At 34.4% G+C, this 15,726-nt stretch overlaps 1 protein-coding gene across 1 annotated transcript; it reads left to right on the forward strand.

Annotated features, from left to right (window-relative positions):
* The first annotated feature begins 4,657 nt into the window (after positions 1–4,657).
* Positions 4,658–5,593, forward strand: LOC103729610 (olfactory receptor 4P4-like). The gene has a single exon (XM_008827686.1). It carries the CDS (start codon positions 4,658–4,660, stop codon positions 5,591–5,593), a length of 936 nt encoding a protein of 311 aa, XP_008825908.1.
* The last annotated feature ends 10,133 nt before the right edge of the window (positions 5,594–15,726 follow it).

Here is a 15,726-nt window from a genome sequence, read left to right on the forward strand (position 1 = left end):
TGTACATGGTATTGTGGCAGTTATTACCAAGTGTTTCGGTTAATCTTTAAGTCAGCGCTCATATAGAGAATTACTAGTATTTATGGCACTTCATTTCTTACATATTGAATAAAATATGCAGTGTGAACCCAGGGTTTTAAAAATCATCTTTCCCTTTACAAAGTCTTAGAATTTTCTTTTATTAATGATGAAAGCAATCTTGATATCATTTGAGGAGCTACATTTATTAGGTCTGATTTATAGTCTTCCCTTTTATTTCAGATGTAGATTATAGGCCAAGTTAGAGAGCTAGTTACTAAAGTGGGGAAGTTGTCACAAGAAATAACAGAAAACTACCTTTAAGAACATCTATCATTCATGTGCAGGTAATTCCTGTTTTAATTTTATTTTAATTAAATTGTATCTATTTGCATTTTTTAATTATAAGATTATTCAGTCGAATTTTATCATCAAATGTGATCAAATTTAAATAATATATTTCTTTCCTTTTTTGTGGGAAGAGTTGTTGAAACAGGGTCTTGCTGTGTAGCACTGGCTGGCCTGGATCTTGCTATGTTTACCAGACTAGTCTGTAATTCACAGAAATCCATTTGTTTCTGCCTCTTGAACATTGTGATGAAAATCATGCACCACCACATTTGGCCTTAAGTAATATATTACCAGTATTTGATTTAATATGAATTTTAATATGTTTAGTATGAAACAGAATTTGAGTCTCCAAAAATGTATAAAAATTGCCAGGCGTGGTGGCGCATGCCTTTAATCCCAGCACTCCGGAGGCAGAGGCAGGCAGATCTCTGTAAATTCAAGGCCAGCCTGGTCTACATAGTGAGTTCCAGGACAGCTGGGGCTACAGGGAGATCCTGTCTCAAAAAGACCAAAAAAAAAAAAAAATAAAGAAAAAAAAAAAAAAGAAAACTCGTTTTATTTATTTTCAAAAATGCAACAGTAGAAAAAAAAAAAAAAAACTTTACAAACTACCATTTTTTAAATAATTGTCTATATCCATAGGAATCATGAAAAGTTTGGAGTAAAGCTTCAGGCTAATGCCACCAGTAGAAATGTATATTTTTAGCATTAATATAGACAGTAGTTAAAATAAAGAAAACATACTTTTATATTTTTCACTCCTTATATCCAGTGAGAAATATTGGTCAACAAAAATATCAAATGTTAAAATTAACTAAAAAATTTTTATTTTATTTATTTTATTTGTGTTCATATTGTGTGTGCAATTTGTTAGGGTTCAAAATTGTGTGCAATTGCATGTGAATGTATTTGTGTGTGTGTGAGTGTGTAGCCTGCATATGGAGGACAGAGGTGGTCAGCCTGAGAAGGTTGGTTCTCTTCTTCCACCATGTGGTACCCAGGTACTGAACTAAAGGCTTCAATCTTTGTAGCAAGTGCATTTATTCACTGAGTGATCTGGATGATCATAAAACTGACTTTCAAACTCGCTTTAAATAATATAAAAAGCTAATATTTTTATTCAAAATAGAAGAATTTCACAGCTTCACATCATAGTAATGCTGTTATATCAATTGTATATTGTCAAATAAACAGTTTATATCCAAACATGTTCAGCTTCTTCTTTAAAAATGTTATTACTTTGTATTTAATTATATCCAAATATTTTAATGGAATTTTACATTTGTTTTAGGATAGTCAACATCATCATCCACTTCTTGAAAGAACAGGGGGATAAGAACAGGTGAATATTATATATCTCTTACATATCTCTTACTTTCTCCAAGCATTTACATATGTCAATTTTATGTGCACCTTACTGTTTTCATGAATAAAGTATTTACTTTGGTAGTTTAATCAATTATTCAATTCAAATTTAACGATCTTCAGGACCTTGTACCACAGTTTTAGTGAATAGAGAAGTTAAAAATGATCTTACACATTTATAAATAAATTATGAATTGTAACATAAATTTAAATGTACATATAAATATTGATGGGGATAAGCTGGGCATACTGTTTAAATCCACTGATTGCTAGTTACTGTCTTGTTTTTATCTGAAAATGTTTTCCTTTAGTGGTAACTTTAAAAAAGAACTTAATATCAAAGATTGAAAAGAGCTCTACCCACATTTCAATTGACACGATTCCTCTGATGGCAAATGGCAATCTGTGCATGGTGGATGTGTGAACAAAACCCTGTTCCTCATCAGAAATTTGTAGATAAACAATATTCACTATTCACTGTTAGAAAATTAGCCTTTTTCTTTACAATATTGTTCATTTTTTTCTTCTTTGACATTTATGATACCTTCTTGTATTTTTAAAGATAATCTTCACTTTTGTTTTTAATGACTGCACAGTGTCAAAGCTAATGTCATTAGATTCCCTGATCCTCCTGCATGAAAGCATTCACATTTTTATGCTACCAGAGCCTCAAGGAGTGTTAGTAACTGATTTCCCATGTTCACGGGTAAGATTATTAACAACTGTGCTGGTGTTGTACAAAGTGCAATTTTGTGTAACATGTTCAATACCAAGAGCAGGCAGACCAAGTGTTTATTCTTGCAATGACAGCGACATATTTGATTGTAAACTCAGAGTCCCACATTTTGTGAAATGGAATTATAGTAGTTTCACTAATTGTGGAAATGAAATTTAGAGATCTAATTATAAAGTATACATTATATTACCTCCCTGACCTGGAAATTCACTATTTTTCTAACTTATTATTTTAATACAGAAAAAATATCAATGGGTTGGGAGGATATATTTATTTGTAAGTAATGCTATATGCAAGACAGGGCATCTTGATTACTTTTCAAAATCACCTCATTTTTCATGTATTTATACAGAGGAATGAAGTATATTATTTTCACAAATGAAGCATACTTTTAAAATATGAATTTGAAATTTAAGTGAATAATAAATTTAGTAAGGTTTTTGGAAGCTCTATTATTTATACAAAAAAAACTGTAGGATGAAACCCGCTGTCTTGATGATTGAAAGGGAAATAAAGGAGAGTTAGGGAGCTATTTTCAGAAGAAGATCAGGTTCAGACTTTGTTAATACAGTCAAAAAATACTCAACTAAAACTGAAAGTTTGCATCAATGTACTTACATCGTGTGTGTTAAAGTTCTATTTATTTAAGGCCTCAAATAGTTTCAAATATTACTGTTAATGCCATTATATAATTTAGAAAATGTGAATTTCTATGCTCTAAGCATATTTTTCACTAAAAATCACTGTATAAATTGCAATTATTGGGCCAAATATAATTTAAGACTAACATAGAATTTCCTTCTGGATACTATTTACTTTGCAAAGAGAGCAGAGGTGAGCAGGGCAGGGAGTGTGCCCTTCTACTGCCTTAGTGTGAGTTAGACCTTCATCACAAAGAACAACATAGGCAATTCCAGTATTAAATTACAGAAGGGATAATCACAAAGGGCTTCTTAAATATTCAGCTTACAATTAGGTGGTACGTTTCCTTTTTCTTCAATTTTAATATTTATGTTTTATTACAGTCCTACACATATTGTGCAGAATTAAGATTTTCCATTAATCTCAATATTTTCCTAATCCATTTCTACCACCATTATTAGTGATTGCAGAGTTTACATATATATACTTTTCTACTAAATTTTTAATAAAAACATGTCACATTTTTCAAAAAATCAATAATTAAAAAATAATTTTGCTGTCTTTCCATATGACCCATTAACATGTCATATCCCCAACATGATAGGGCAATAGATGATTGTCACCTCCCCATATCTCTAACACCATTTTTCATAGAAAGATGTTGATCAATCCTACAATTCACAAGTTAATCAAAAGTTAAAAATACATTCCTCAGGAAAAAATTCAGGAAACTATTCTGTATGTTAGAGAAAGAAGTTCTTAAAAGAAATTTCTTAATTTACAAATGGAAAATTCTTAATAGAATAAATCTCTATTTACAATAAAGTACACAATTGAAAAATTCCAAATGAGATATATTCCCTATATTGTTAAAAAATTTAATATGTAAGCCAGGGGTGGTGGCACACGCCTGTAGTCCCAGCACTTGGGAGGCAGAGGCATGTGGATCTCTGTGAGTTCAAGGCCAGCCTGGTCTACATAGTGAGTTCCAGGACAGCTGGGGCTACAGGGAGACCCTGTTTCAAATAGACAAAAAATATTTAATATGTAGCAATAATACACTTAATTTTTATTGGTAAAATAGTAATTTTAGTTTATGTTTTTCAAACATAACAAAGCATTCTACTGATATTACCAATATGGCAGTACATTAGGGAAAGTTCTGAATATTTAAATACCTATTTATTTAAAGCATGAAATAATTTTCTCATCTCCTTCCAGTAAAACTTCATTAGCTTAGTGGCTCTAAGACTACACAATTGGAGATAAATGGCACATATCAGATTATCTTGATATATTGACATCAGAAAAAAATTCACTTTTGTGTCCTGAACAAATTAGGGAAAATTGATAAATAACTATTAGAAAAATGAAATACCATCTCATAAAGCCAAAATTTTTTAATTGATTAATGGATCAGCAACTGTAAATTCTTACAGGAGTATTTTTATTTATTGGTAATGCTTACACAGTTATGATCTAATTGTAACTTATACCCTGAATCACTTTTTCAGAGATATTCAATTATTGCACAGACCACAGTAAATGGAGTGTCAAAGGAATATATCAGAATTCATTCTCATGGGTCTTTCTTCAGATAAGAATATACAAGCTTTTTGCTTCGTGTTCTTCCTATTCTGCTACCTTGCCATCTTGTCTGGAAATCTCCTGATCCTTATCTCCATTAGATACAGCTCTCTGTTTAACCAACCAATGTACTATTTCCTCAGTCACTTGTCCTCCATGGACATCTGTTACACCTCTTGTGTGACCCCCAAACTGATTGGAGACCTGCAAGTGGGAAGGAAAACCATCTCCTATGCTAACTGCATGTTACAGGTCTTTGCTATGCACTTCTTTGGAATGATTGAAATCTTAATCCTGACAGCCATGGCCTTTGATCGCTATGTTGCCATCTGCAAGCCTCTCCATTATATGGTTATCATGAACAGAACCACATGCATTATCCTCATCTTGGCCTCTTGGGCAGGTGGGGATGTACATTCCTTTTCTCAGTTTTTTATGTTAATCTGTTTGCCCTTCTGTGGCCCTAATGAAATTGATCATTACTACTGTGAAATTTTTCCTTTGCTGCAAGTTGCCTGCACTGACACCTACCTTACTGGTGTCCTTGTGGTTGCCAGTTCAGGAATGGTTGCTTTGGTAATCTTTGTTCTCCTGTTTGGTTCATATGTTATTATACTCTTCACATTAAAGAATCACTCACCAGAGGGGAGACGCAAAGCTCTTTCTACATGTGGCTCTCATATCACTGTGGTCATCCTATTCTTTGGATCTTCAATCTTTGCCTACCTTAGACCTCCTACCACATTCCCTGAGGACAAAATCTTTGCTCTCTTTTACACGATCATTGCTCCCATGTTCAACCCCCTCATCTATACTCTGAGAAATACAGATATGAAGAAGGCCATGAAAAAGGTTTGGTGTCAAAATATATTTTCAGAAGAGAAATATAATTAAGTTGAACTGCATGCAGTGTATTTAACAGCATTGTACAACAATGAAAATAGACTTACCATCAGTTAGATTTTGAATTATTCAATGTCATTTGCTTATTCAGAATTGGCAAAATGGGGAAGTGAATAATTGTTATTAAAATGTGGATTTCCATGTATTGTTAAATAAGAAAATGTTGATTAAAATTGTTTGGTGCTAATGGAATGTTTGCTATGCTGTGAAGAGGAATTACATACTAGGTTGAAGAATTTTGTTGCTATTTAATTTGATTTTAAACATGGTAATGAAAATAGAGTAGTTTGAAATTGGATTCAGAAAATATATTTTATTGATGAACTTTACACTCTGGTTGAATTTGTTAATAAGTCTTCTATGGTGACTTTCTAAGGTAAATTATGTTATGAAAAAATGTCAAAAAGAAGAATGTGTGTGAATGTGAACACAAGGAGTTCACCATGAATGTGTTTGGAGGGAGATGCCAACCCTCCCCATAAATATCACAACCATGTATAAATCTTCAATGGATGATCACAGTTTTACGGTAACTTTATGATGTCTGTCTCTTCAAATATACTCAGGATTTTATTAACAAAGTGGGAGAAAAATTCATCTCTTTCCAATAAATCTTCGTTAGTTTAGTGGCTCTAAGACTGAATGGTTGGAGATGAACAGCAAATATCAGATTATCTTGATATATTGACATTAGAAAAAAAGTCACTTTTGTGTCCTGAACAAATGGCATAGAGGTAAGGAAATTATTTTTCTTTTTTTTTTTTTTTTTCATTTTAACATATAAAGTAAGAGGTTTCATTGTGATGTTTTCATACATTCATATAATTATAACACTATATTTTGTTCATATCTCTCTGTATGCTCCTCTCATTACTACCCCTTGCTAGTCCTTTTCCTTATCTCAGATAATCTTTTTCTGTTTTCATGTCACATATCACATTACCTACTTTGTTAAACATGCCTGTCAACCAATGCCTCTCCTCCATAGTTGACTTTCTACTTACACACACACACACACAAAAATATGCATGCATAATACATGAATCTATATATTTAGTTTAGATCTGCATATAAGAAAAAAACTGATATTTAATGAGGGAAAAAGAGAAAGAGTGAGCCCTGGAAAAGACACATGGAAACTTTCAGAATTATGGGAGGACTCTATTCAACTTCTAATGTGGTTATAAGGCTATTTCCATTGTAATTATTTCTCTTTTGTCTTTCCTGATTCAATTTGTTCAAGATATATAATGTTAATAATTTCAATATAAGAAAAACAAGATAATATTAAAACAGTATTCAAAGTATCAATGCTAACCTACAAGATATGATCAGCCAATAAGTGTTTGAGAAGAATTCTAAGGATTTTAAAAGGTATTTTATTACTTTTACTTCGTGTGTATGAGCATATCGCCTGAATGTATGTAAGTGCATCCATATTTTGCAATGCCTGCAAAGGTCAGAAGAGGGCACACAGGTCGTGGAGGAATGCTGCTTACTGACTTGCTCCCTTGACCTGTGCTCAACCCGGTTTCTTATGCAATACGGGACAACCTGCCCAGGGGTGATACTACCCACAGTGAGCTGGGTCCTCCCACATCCCTCAACAGTCAAGAAAGTGCCCCACAGATAACAATCACAGGCCAGTGCAATGGAGGCAACTCCCCCATTGAGGCTCCCTCTTCCCAAGTGTGTCAACTTGACAACTAAAGCTATCCTGAACAGTACATTGCATAGAATCATCTGAGGCTAAGAGAGCTATTCTTCAGGGAGGAGGCTTCCAGGTGAGATCCAGTTCCATTGCTTCAAGACCTGTGTCCAAAGTACATACTACCTTCAGCAGTAAGGTCTTATTTTCAAGTTCTAAGAGGCAACTAAGGGCTGTCACAACAGCCTATGTTATAATGGGAGTCTCTGGGACTACCCTTACCAACATCTTGAAGGGAGGTTCCTTGTATCTAATACTATGTTTCTTGCACTATAGCCTTCAACTATACACATTTATTCATGTATTGATATTGTATGCTTATGTTTCAGTAGGCTTTTGAACTAATACATTTCCCTCTGGCTTTTCACAGCAGCTAAGCATTATTTATCTCTCATCTCTCTTTCCATGTCCCATCTTTGCTTTGCCTTCCCCAGGTAAAGCGCCATTTGCCCCGTTTTACCCTTGATAACATCTATCTCTTATAATCCCCCCTCTTCTGAACACCTTTTTCTTCCCTTTACCCCCATGATTCTTGTACAATTTTCCTTCCTTTCTCCCCATTTGAATGCCTCCATTTCATACTTGGTAACACCTGTTTTTTATAAGCCCTCTCACTTAGGTTCCCTCTTTCCCTTTCCCTTACTGGTTTATTTCTGTTTTGTCTAGTTTCTGCAGTTACTTCAGCATGTACACTCACATATAAGGATTTGCAATTAAGATCCACAAATGAGAGAATTACAAAGCAAGTGTTCATCAGTTGTTGGTCTGAGTCTGTGTTACTTCACTTAATATAACAGTTAGTGCTTCCATTCATTTACCCCAAAATTTTATGATTTTATCTTTCTCTACCATTGAGTAGAAAAAACCTTCATTTCACAATCCATTTGTCATTCGAGGAAAATTTAGGTTGTTTTAATTTTTAGCTATTGTGAAAAGAGCAGCAACAAATATGGATGCACAAGTATCTCCGTAGTAGGATGAGTCCCTTAGATGTATGACAGAAGTGGTATAACCAAATTATATACCTGAAATGTAGCAATGTTTCAATATACATATGGCACTAAATTTTCTTGCCTTTTCCCTTCTTGGGAGGCTCTGCCCATGCTCCCTTCCAAGGGCCCAAACCTCACAGATTAGCATAAGATATTTTTATTTTGTGATTCAATTCGTTTATGGTGGGGAGTGAGGGGGTAACTCACAAAGAAATTCCAGGGCCATACAGCAGCCATTCCAATCCCTTCCGTGCCCTGCCCACAGTCTCCATTTGCTTTTGCCTGTGCCCTGTGGGCCCGAGGTCTCACCCCAGGTCTGTAAATGCCCCATCTCCCCTCCATGCTTGCAGGACACCCCAGCCATTTGCCCCAGGGCTGCACACACTTCCTTTTTCTGTTTCAATCTCCCGCCAAGCAGTTCTCCTCATCTAACTCTCTGCAGCGGGCTCCGCCCTTCTCAGAGTGCCCTGTGTTCGCCCATAGCTCACGCTTTTCAGAGGAATAAGTGCTTTCTGGCTTACAATACATAAGTCAATAATTGTTATAAATCATATAAATGGACTCAAAGAAAAAAAACCACACATATATTATTGATGCAGAAAAGGCCTTTGACAAAATCTAGCATGTATTCATGATAAAAGTCCTAAAAGGAATTTAACTAGAGGGAACGTACCTCGACATAATTAAAGGTGCATACAACAAACCCACTGTGCACATCATTCTTAGTGGAGAAAAATTGAAAACATTTCCATTAAAATCAGGAACCAGACAAAGCTCTCCACTATCCCCACTCTTTTTCAGTATAATGACTTAAATTCTCATTTAAGGAATAAGATAATGAAAGAAAATTAGAGAACTAATTAGAGAATAATAGGTCAAATTACCCTATTTGCAGATTATATGATGTAATATATAAGTGGTGCCCAAAGTTACACCAGATATCTTTTAGAAATGATCAACAATTTTACAAAATGACAGGTTAGAAATCAACTTCCAAAATCAGTAGCCTTTCTATATACCATAGACAAGCAATTGATGGAGTTCATGGAAACCCTTCCATTCACAATATCCATAAAAAAATGAAATAAAATATCCAGGAATAAACTTAACTGAAGACTTTAAAGTTCTCTACAATGAAATTTTAAATCCGTGAATAAAGAACTTGAGGAAGACACAAGGAAACAGGAAGGCCTCCTGTGCTGCTCATGAATTGGTAGAATTCATATTGTGACAACTACCATCCTACCAAAATAAATTTATAGGATTCAGTGCAGTACCACTCAAATTTCCATGACTTTCTTCACATAGTTAGAAAAAAATTCTAAAATTTCCATGGAATCACACACACACACAAAAAACTAGATAGCCAAAGCAATCCTGAGAAAAGGAGCAGTGCTGACAGGTGGGAGTCGTTACCATACAGGATTACAAACTGTATTACAGAGCCATAGACATAAAAACAGCAAGTTATTGGCACAAAACAGATATTTCAATCAATGGAACAAAGCAAAACACTCAAACATTAATGCACACAATTACATCTATCTAATATTTGACAAAGGTGCCAAGAAATCACATTGGAGGGAAAACGGCATCTTCAAAAATGGTGCTGACGAAACTGGATCTCTACCTGTAGAAGAATGACATTAGACTCTCATGCTGCACAAACATAAACTCCAAATAATGAAAGACCTCTATGTGAAGCCTGAACCTGAACCTATTAGAAGAAAACATAGCAATATCCTATAAGATATAGGTGTAGGAAAGTAGTTTCTAAATTGGACATTAGTTGCTTAAGATTTAATGTCAGCAATCATCAAATGGGTCCTCTTTAAACTAAAATCTTCTGTACATCAAAGAAAACAACCAGTAGAATGAAGAAGAAACCCACAGAGTAGGAAAAAATATTCACCAGCTACACATCTGACCAAGTATCAACATCCATAATATACAAAGAAATGATAAACAAACATTCAGGTAAACAAATTACCTAATAAAATGATGGGCTATGAATCTGAACAGAGAGTTCCCCTAAAAAGAAAGAAAAATGGCCAATAGATACCGTAAAATTGTTCAGCACTGTTAATAATGAGGGGAAAGCAAACCATGTCCACTTTAATATTTCATCTTACTCCTGTCAGGATTGCTAAGATCAAGAGAAAAAAATGACACCAAATGCTGAGGAAGAAGTGGGGAAAGGGGAACAATGCTAGTGGGACTGCAAACTGGCAACCACTACAGAAGGAAGTGTGAACACATAGAAAACAAAAAATAAATTTACAACAGTTTTTAAAAAATGTGTTTGTTTTTATATTATGTGTATGAGTCTTTTGTCTGAGTGTATGAGTGCATCCAAGTAATGCAACAACGGTGAAGGCCAGAAAAGATGTCTGATTCACTGTAACTAGATTTAGGATGGTTGTTAGCCATTTGTGAGTTTTTGGAACTGAACTGGGGTCCTCTGTAAGAGAAGGCATGATCTTAACCACTGAGCAATCTCTCTAGTTCATTTTTCTTAGTTTTATTGGCAATCATTTACATTCCTGGCACCCATAAGCAATGCATTCATTTTTTCTTTGACAGGGATTTCTCCTATATTATCACAGTATTTCATTATTGCTATCCTAGGATTAAGTTGTGCCTATTTCACCACAAAATTGTGCAAAATCTATAAAAATAAGTAACCTGTATGAAAAAAGGAAAGATTGCAGTGTAGATTCCTATATGAAAAAATTAGTAAGCATACCGTGGTCTCAGCTGTTCCTGGCTCATACACTTTCATGTTGACATCAATTTAAATTATGGTCATAACAGTAGCAACTTATACAATTAATATTTCTTCTAGAACATTCCATGGTTCTTGTGTCAACATCTAGTCTTTTGAATATTTTGGAGATGCACCTGCTGCTACTCAGAACCTCCTAACAACATGAAGTATAAATCCTGGGCCATGTCCTTGGGACGTGGCCTTGGAAAATTTGTATCCACGTGTCTCATATCTACCACATCTGCTCTCCTTCCCTTCCCTTTAGCTACAACAAATAATACAGGATACAGCATTGAGAAATAGTTCATATTCCATTTCAGCTTTTAAGTATGTGTAACATGTTCTATTATAATTACTATTATTAGTAATGTTTTATAATCAAATTGCATGCAGTGAATTTTGGAGGAATTTATATAAACATTTTCATATATCTTTTAAATAAATCAGACCTTTTTGAAATTAAAAGTATAGACCAAAAATATTTCATTTGTCACTACTCTTCTTAGTTTATTTCTTAAATCCACAGTATATCTACAATTATCAATTATTTAACATATAAAATATTTATTCCTTCTTTCTGTACATGAGTATGCCACTCCTTGACAGCCTAGAAATACAATCTTTCAAGATTTCGTGTATTTTTGTGTTTTCTTGATGTTACCCTTCCAATTTCTCCAAACGTCCCTATTTTGATTCTCTTAATATTTCTGGAAAATAATATTAAAATTACCCTTTCCCTTCCACCTTTGTCCTTCCTGAAGATCTGAAGAGTGACTGAGTCTAACTCATTTCTCTTAATGATTTTGCTCATATTAAGACAGAAAGACATGACTGTAAGCACTAAGTTCTTGAGAATTTTAGTCTTTAAAAGTATTTGAACAATTTGGATAAGGAAGATAAGATATTGGGTACAGCTATTTATGGCATCAAATGCCAATAAGGAAAATTAGGTGGCCACAGTTTAACTCAGAAGAATCCATTGTGCGACTTACACTCTTTCTTTCCTTTAAATCCCTTTCTTCTAACATACATTAGTGTGTAGTTGTGGAAGTAGTATATTTTATATTATACGATAAAGGACAATGCTTAAATTTACAATGCTTCTACATCAGCATTCTTTCTGCCAAATTTTACTCAGGTTGTAGCCTAGGCTGCACTCAAACTCCCAACATTTTCAAACTTCCTTTTTTGGTTTCTAAGGTGATCAAAAACAGGCATGTGCCACCATGCCTTCATACATTGGTATTCTTTGTACGTCTTTAGACTATCCTAATGTATGAATGACTTTCAATATGGACATAACCTGTAATAATGACGTTTACTCAACCTTGTACTAAAAAACCTATTGTTCATAATGCGAACAAGCTGATATGTGCTCTTGTGACCAGGGCACCTGACCTTCATTCCACAGAACCCAATTTTTCCTACACCCAAAGATAGTGAATGACTCTGGGTATGCTTGAATTAGCAATTCAAAGTGCTGGAAGTGGCATGGTATATTCATTGAAAACAGTGAGAATTGGTGAGGAATATGCTTGACACTGTGTATGAAAGGATCAAAGGGTAAGGTTCACCTGAAAGATAAGGGCGAAGTAAAACTCTTAGTTCCCCAATTCATGTGGGAGAAACTATTTGAATAAAAGTATGCATGAGGCCTGACTTCAGAGCATAGTTATTTGAGAGAAATGAAGGAACAAACTGTGACTTCAGATCCACTCTTTATCATTAAAATTATATACTATGAGTCAGATTGAATCTTTATTCAGGTACAGTCACAAAGTTAAAGTTACTTAATAACAACACATCCTGTTTTTAATCTAAAACATCAGGACGGAGTCATATTATAAGATACAGGTAAGTGAAATTTTGGGAAAAAAAAAACTTTGGTGTAGAGTCAAGTAAAGCAATGCACTAGCTGTAGTCCTTAGATCTTTAATTTAAAAAGATCAGCTGATTTCCACAAGTAGTTATAACTTCATTGATTTGCAGTAATCTAAGCCTGGACCCAAGATTAAAACAGTGAAGTTTAGCCTTTTGTTAAAATGCCATCTATCTATTGAACACCTTTTACATGTCAAGTACTGTCCTGTGGGTAATAGATTTTCTTTTATTTGTTTCTACATTCTGTGAGTTGAGCAATATTTCATTCCCCTCAATGATGAGGAATTAGGGTACCAGAACGTTTTGAAATCTAGATCTGATTGTACACAGTTGTTACTGATAGACTCACACATTGCATAGAACTTGAATCTAGACCATAATCACAACACAGTTTTCAATAATTTTTAATGTTGACATACAAAATCCTGCATTTAGGTATTATATAGTCTTACATGTATGTCAGTTATTCTTTATTTTTAATTATTTCCCTTCCCCACCGCCCTTCCAATAACTTTTGTCCCTATATTTGGTAGCTCTCTTCCTCCTTCAATCAATTTCCACTTGTTTTAATGTCGTGTCTATTATACTACTCTCTTCACACATCCCATAAAAACTCTCCCTCCTCTTTTATATTCATGTCCTAGACACTCACTATCCTGAAATCTGAAATTCCTTGTAATGATACAAAAAATGAATTCTAAATCTCAGAAATTTTTAAAATTTCTGTGCTGTTGAGGAAACATCATTTAATGCTAGTAAAAATGTGGCATTTGTGTCCAACTCTTCCCTGTACATTCAAGAGAGAAAGTACAGACATCTCACTGAACAAGGTGGAGATGGGGGTGGGGATCCTATTGCTTCCCAACTACAGTCTTCAACATTGTCTGTAAAAAGAAAGTAAAAAGGTATCCAATCTGATTTCCAAGTAGAATTAAAAGAGGATTTCCTAAGATATCATGACCCTATAGAATTGATTCATTCCAAAATTTTAAAGTTTTCCATCCATGTAAATTTTCTGTACAATAGCATAGTTCATCCCACTCAAGTGTCTTTTAGCTACAGGCACAGTTCAGTGGTAGGGTTCTTTCATAAAGAGCATAAGACCCTGTGTGAAGGTCTGAGCTCTGATCTGAAATCAACTCAGAGCTGGAACAGAAGGTCTCAGTTCCTTGGGAACCTGAATGTTCTTGATCTGAAGTTATTCTTATCATGAGACTGGCTGTTCCTTGAACCCTATTAAAGGTACATAAATAAGCTTGTATAATAAAGCTACAAAGATAGATAAGATCCCAAAAAGGGCTGAGCCCTGGGAACTTGAAGGTATTGTAAAGGTCAGGAAGGTACTGAAAATGTCAGAATAATTTGGCTTAAGAAGAAGATTTCTGTTCCTCTTGTTTTACTATAAATAAGGTTGTTTCTTAGAATAAAGCATGCATTGGTTCATACTCCACTGCATACCCTGCGTCCTGATTTCTTCTGTACCTATACCTCAGGATCCCCAAGCCCATCAGGCTTGAATTGTGGTTACTGAATCATGACAACCCTGGGCTCAATCCTTAGTACAAAACATAAAAATAAAACATTGAGTAGTTACAAGATGTTTATGTCCCTTAAAATAGTTTGCATGTTTATTGTTTTCTTATTTAAAATGCTTCTCACAGTGAATATATTTAATTATTTTTGCTAGAGAGAAGAACATTTTACACAGGAATGAAACAGAGTTTCGCTGTAGAACTGGGGTGAAATGGCTGTCAATTTATAGAATGTAAAAGCTGGGTTCTGGCATTCAGGAGCATCAACCTATATGAACGAGAGAAGTCTTAGGACTGTGGTAGCAATAATTGCTCACTGAATAAAAGAATATTTCTTATACCAAAATGTAAATAATTAAAGATTAAATAATAAAGATATTTTTCTCTTGACTCCTGGTTATGACATTCTATGATTTTTATTCATTTTTGTGCATGCATAATGTTCATATGTGTGTACATGTGTTCATGCCTGCTTGCCTGTGAATGCCTATATAAACCATAGAGGTTAATGTTGGGTGATTTCTAGTTCTCCTCTTTTAGTCTTTGTGATGGGGTTGCTCCCTGAACCTGGAGCTCATCAACTGGTAGACTGACAACTCAGTGAGACTCAGAATCTTTGTCTCTCCCAGTGCTGGAATTAGAGGCACACACTGACATATCCCCACTTTTCAAATGAGTTCTGGGGTTCTGAACTCAGTTCTTTATGCTTGCACAGCAAGCACTTTGCCCATATTTTTCCTATATGGTTGCCTCTACCTCTTTTCACTAAAAATCAATTGGTGAAATATGTTTCCATCACACATGGAAAGTCAATCCTATTGACTTAAACCATTCTAAATGGATTGAACTTTAATTTTATGCTGTTTTTATTTCTGTTCTCATAAATGAATAAGTATTTTGATCAATTTTTCATGCATTTCTTTAACATTTGTCTATGATCCTTGTTGAAGCAACTTCATGATATTTTGAAAAATTAAAAATATCATTAAAAATCAAGCTGTTAAACGATAGGACAGTTTGTAATTTACCTTATTAGCTTTTTAACAGCACATTATTAGTAGTTATGTTCACTTTTAGGTTTCTTTTTCAGACTTTTTGAAACAAGGTGCTCCTGTAGCCCCAGCTCATCTGAAACTTGGAACTTGCTATGCAGACTAGGTTAGACTCTGTCTTACCGATATCCACCTGCACCTGGTTTCTGAGCACTGGAATTAAAGGCATGGAGGACCACACTTGGCTTTCAT

The sequence above is a fragment of the Nannospalax galili genome, unplaced genomic scaffold (assembly GCF_000622305.1).
Source record: "Nannospalax galili isolate Female #2095 unplaced genomic scaffold, S.galili_v1.0 scaffold593, whole genome shotgun sequence".
In the NCBI taxonomy this organism is placed as follows: Eukaryota; Metazoa; Chordata; class Mammalia; order Rodentia; family Spalacidae; genus Nannospalax; species Nannospalax galili.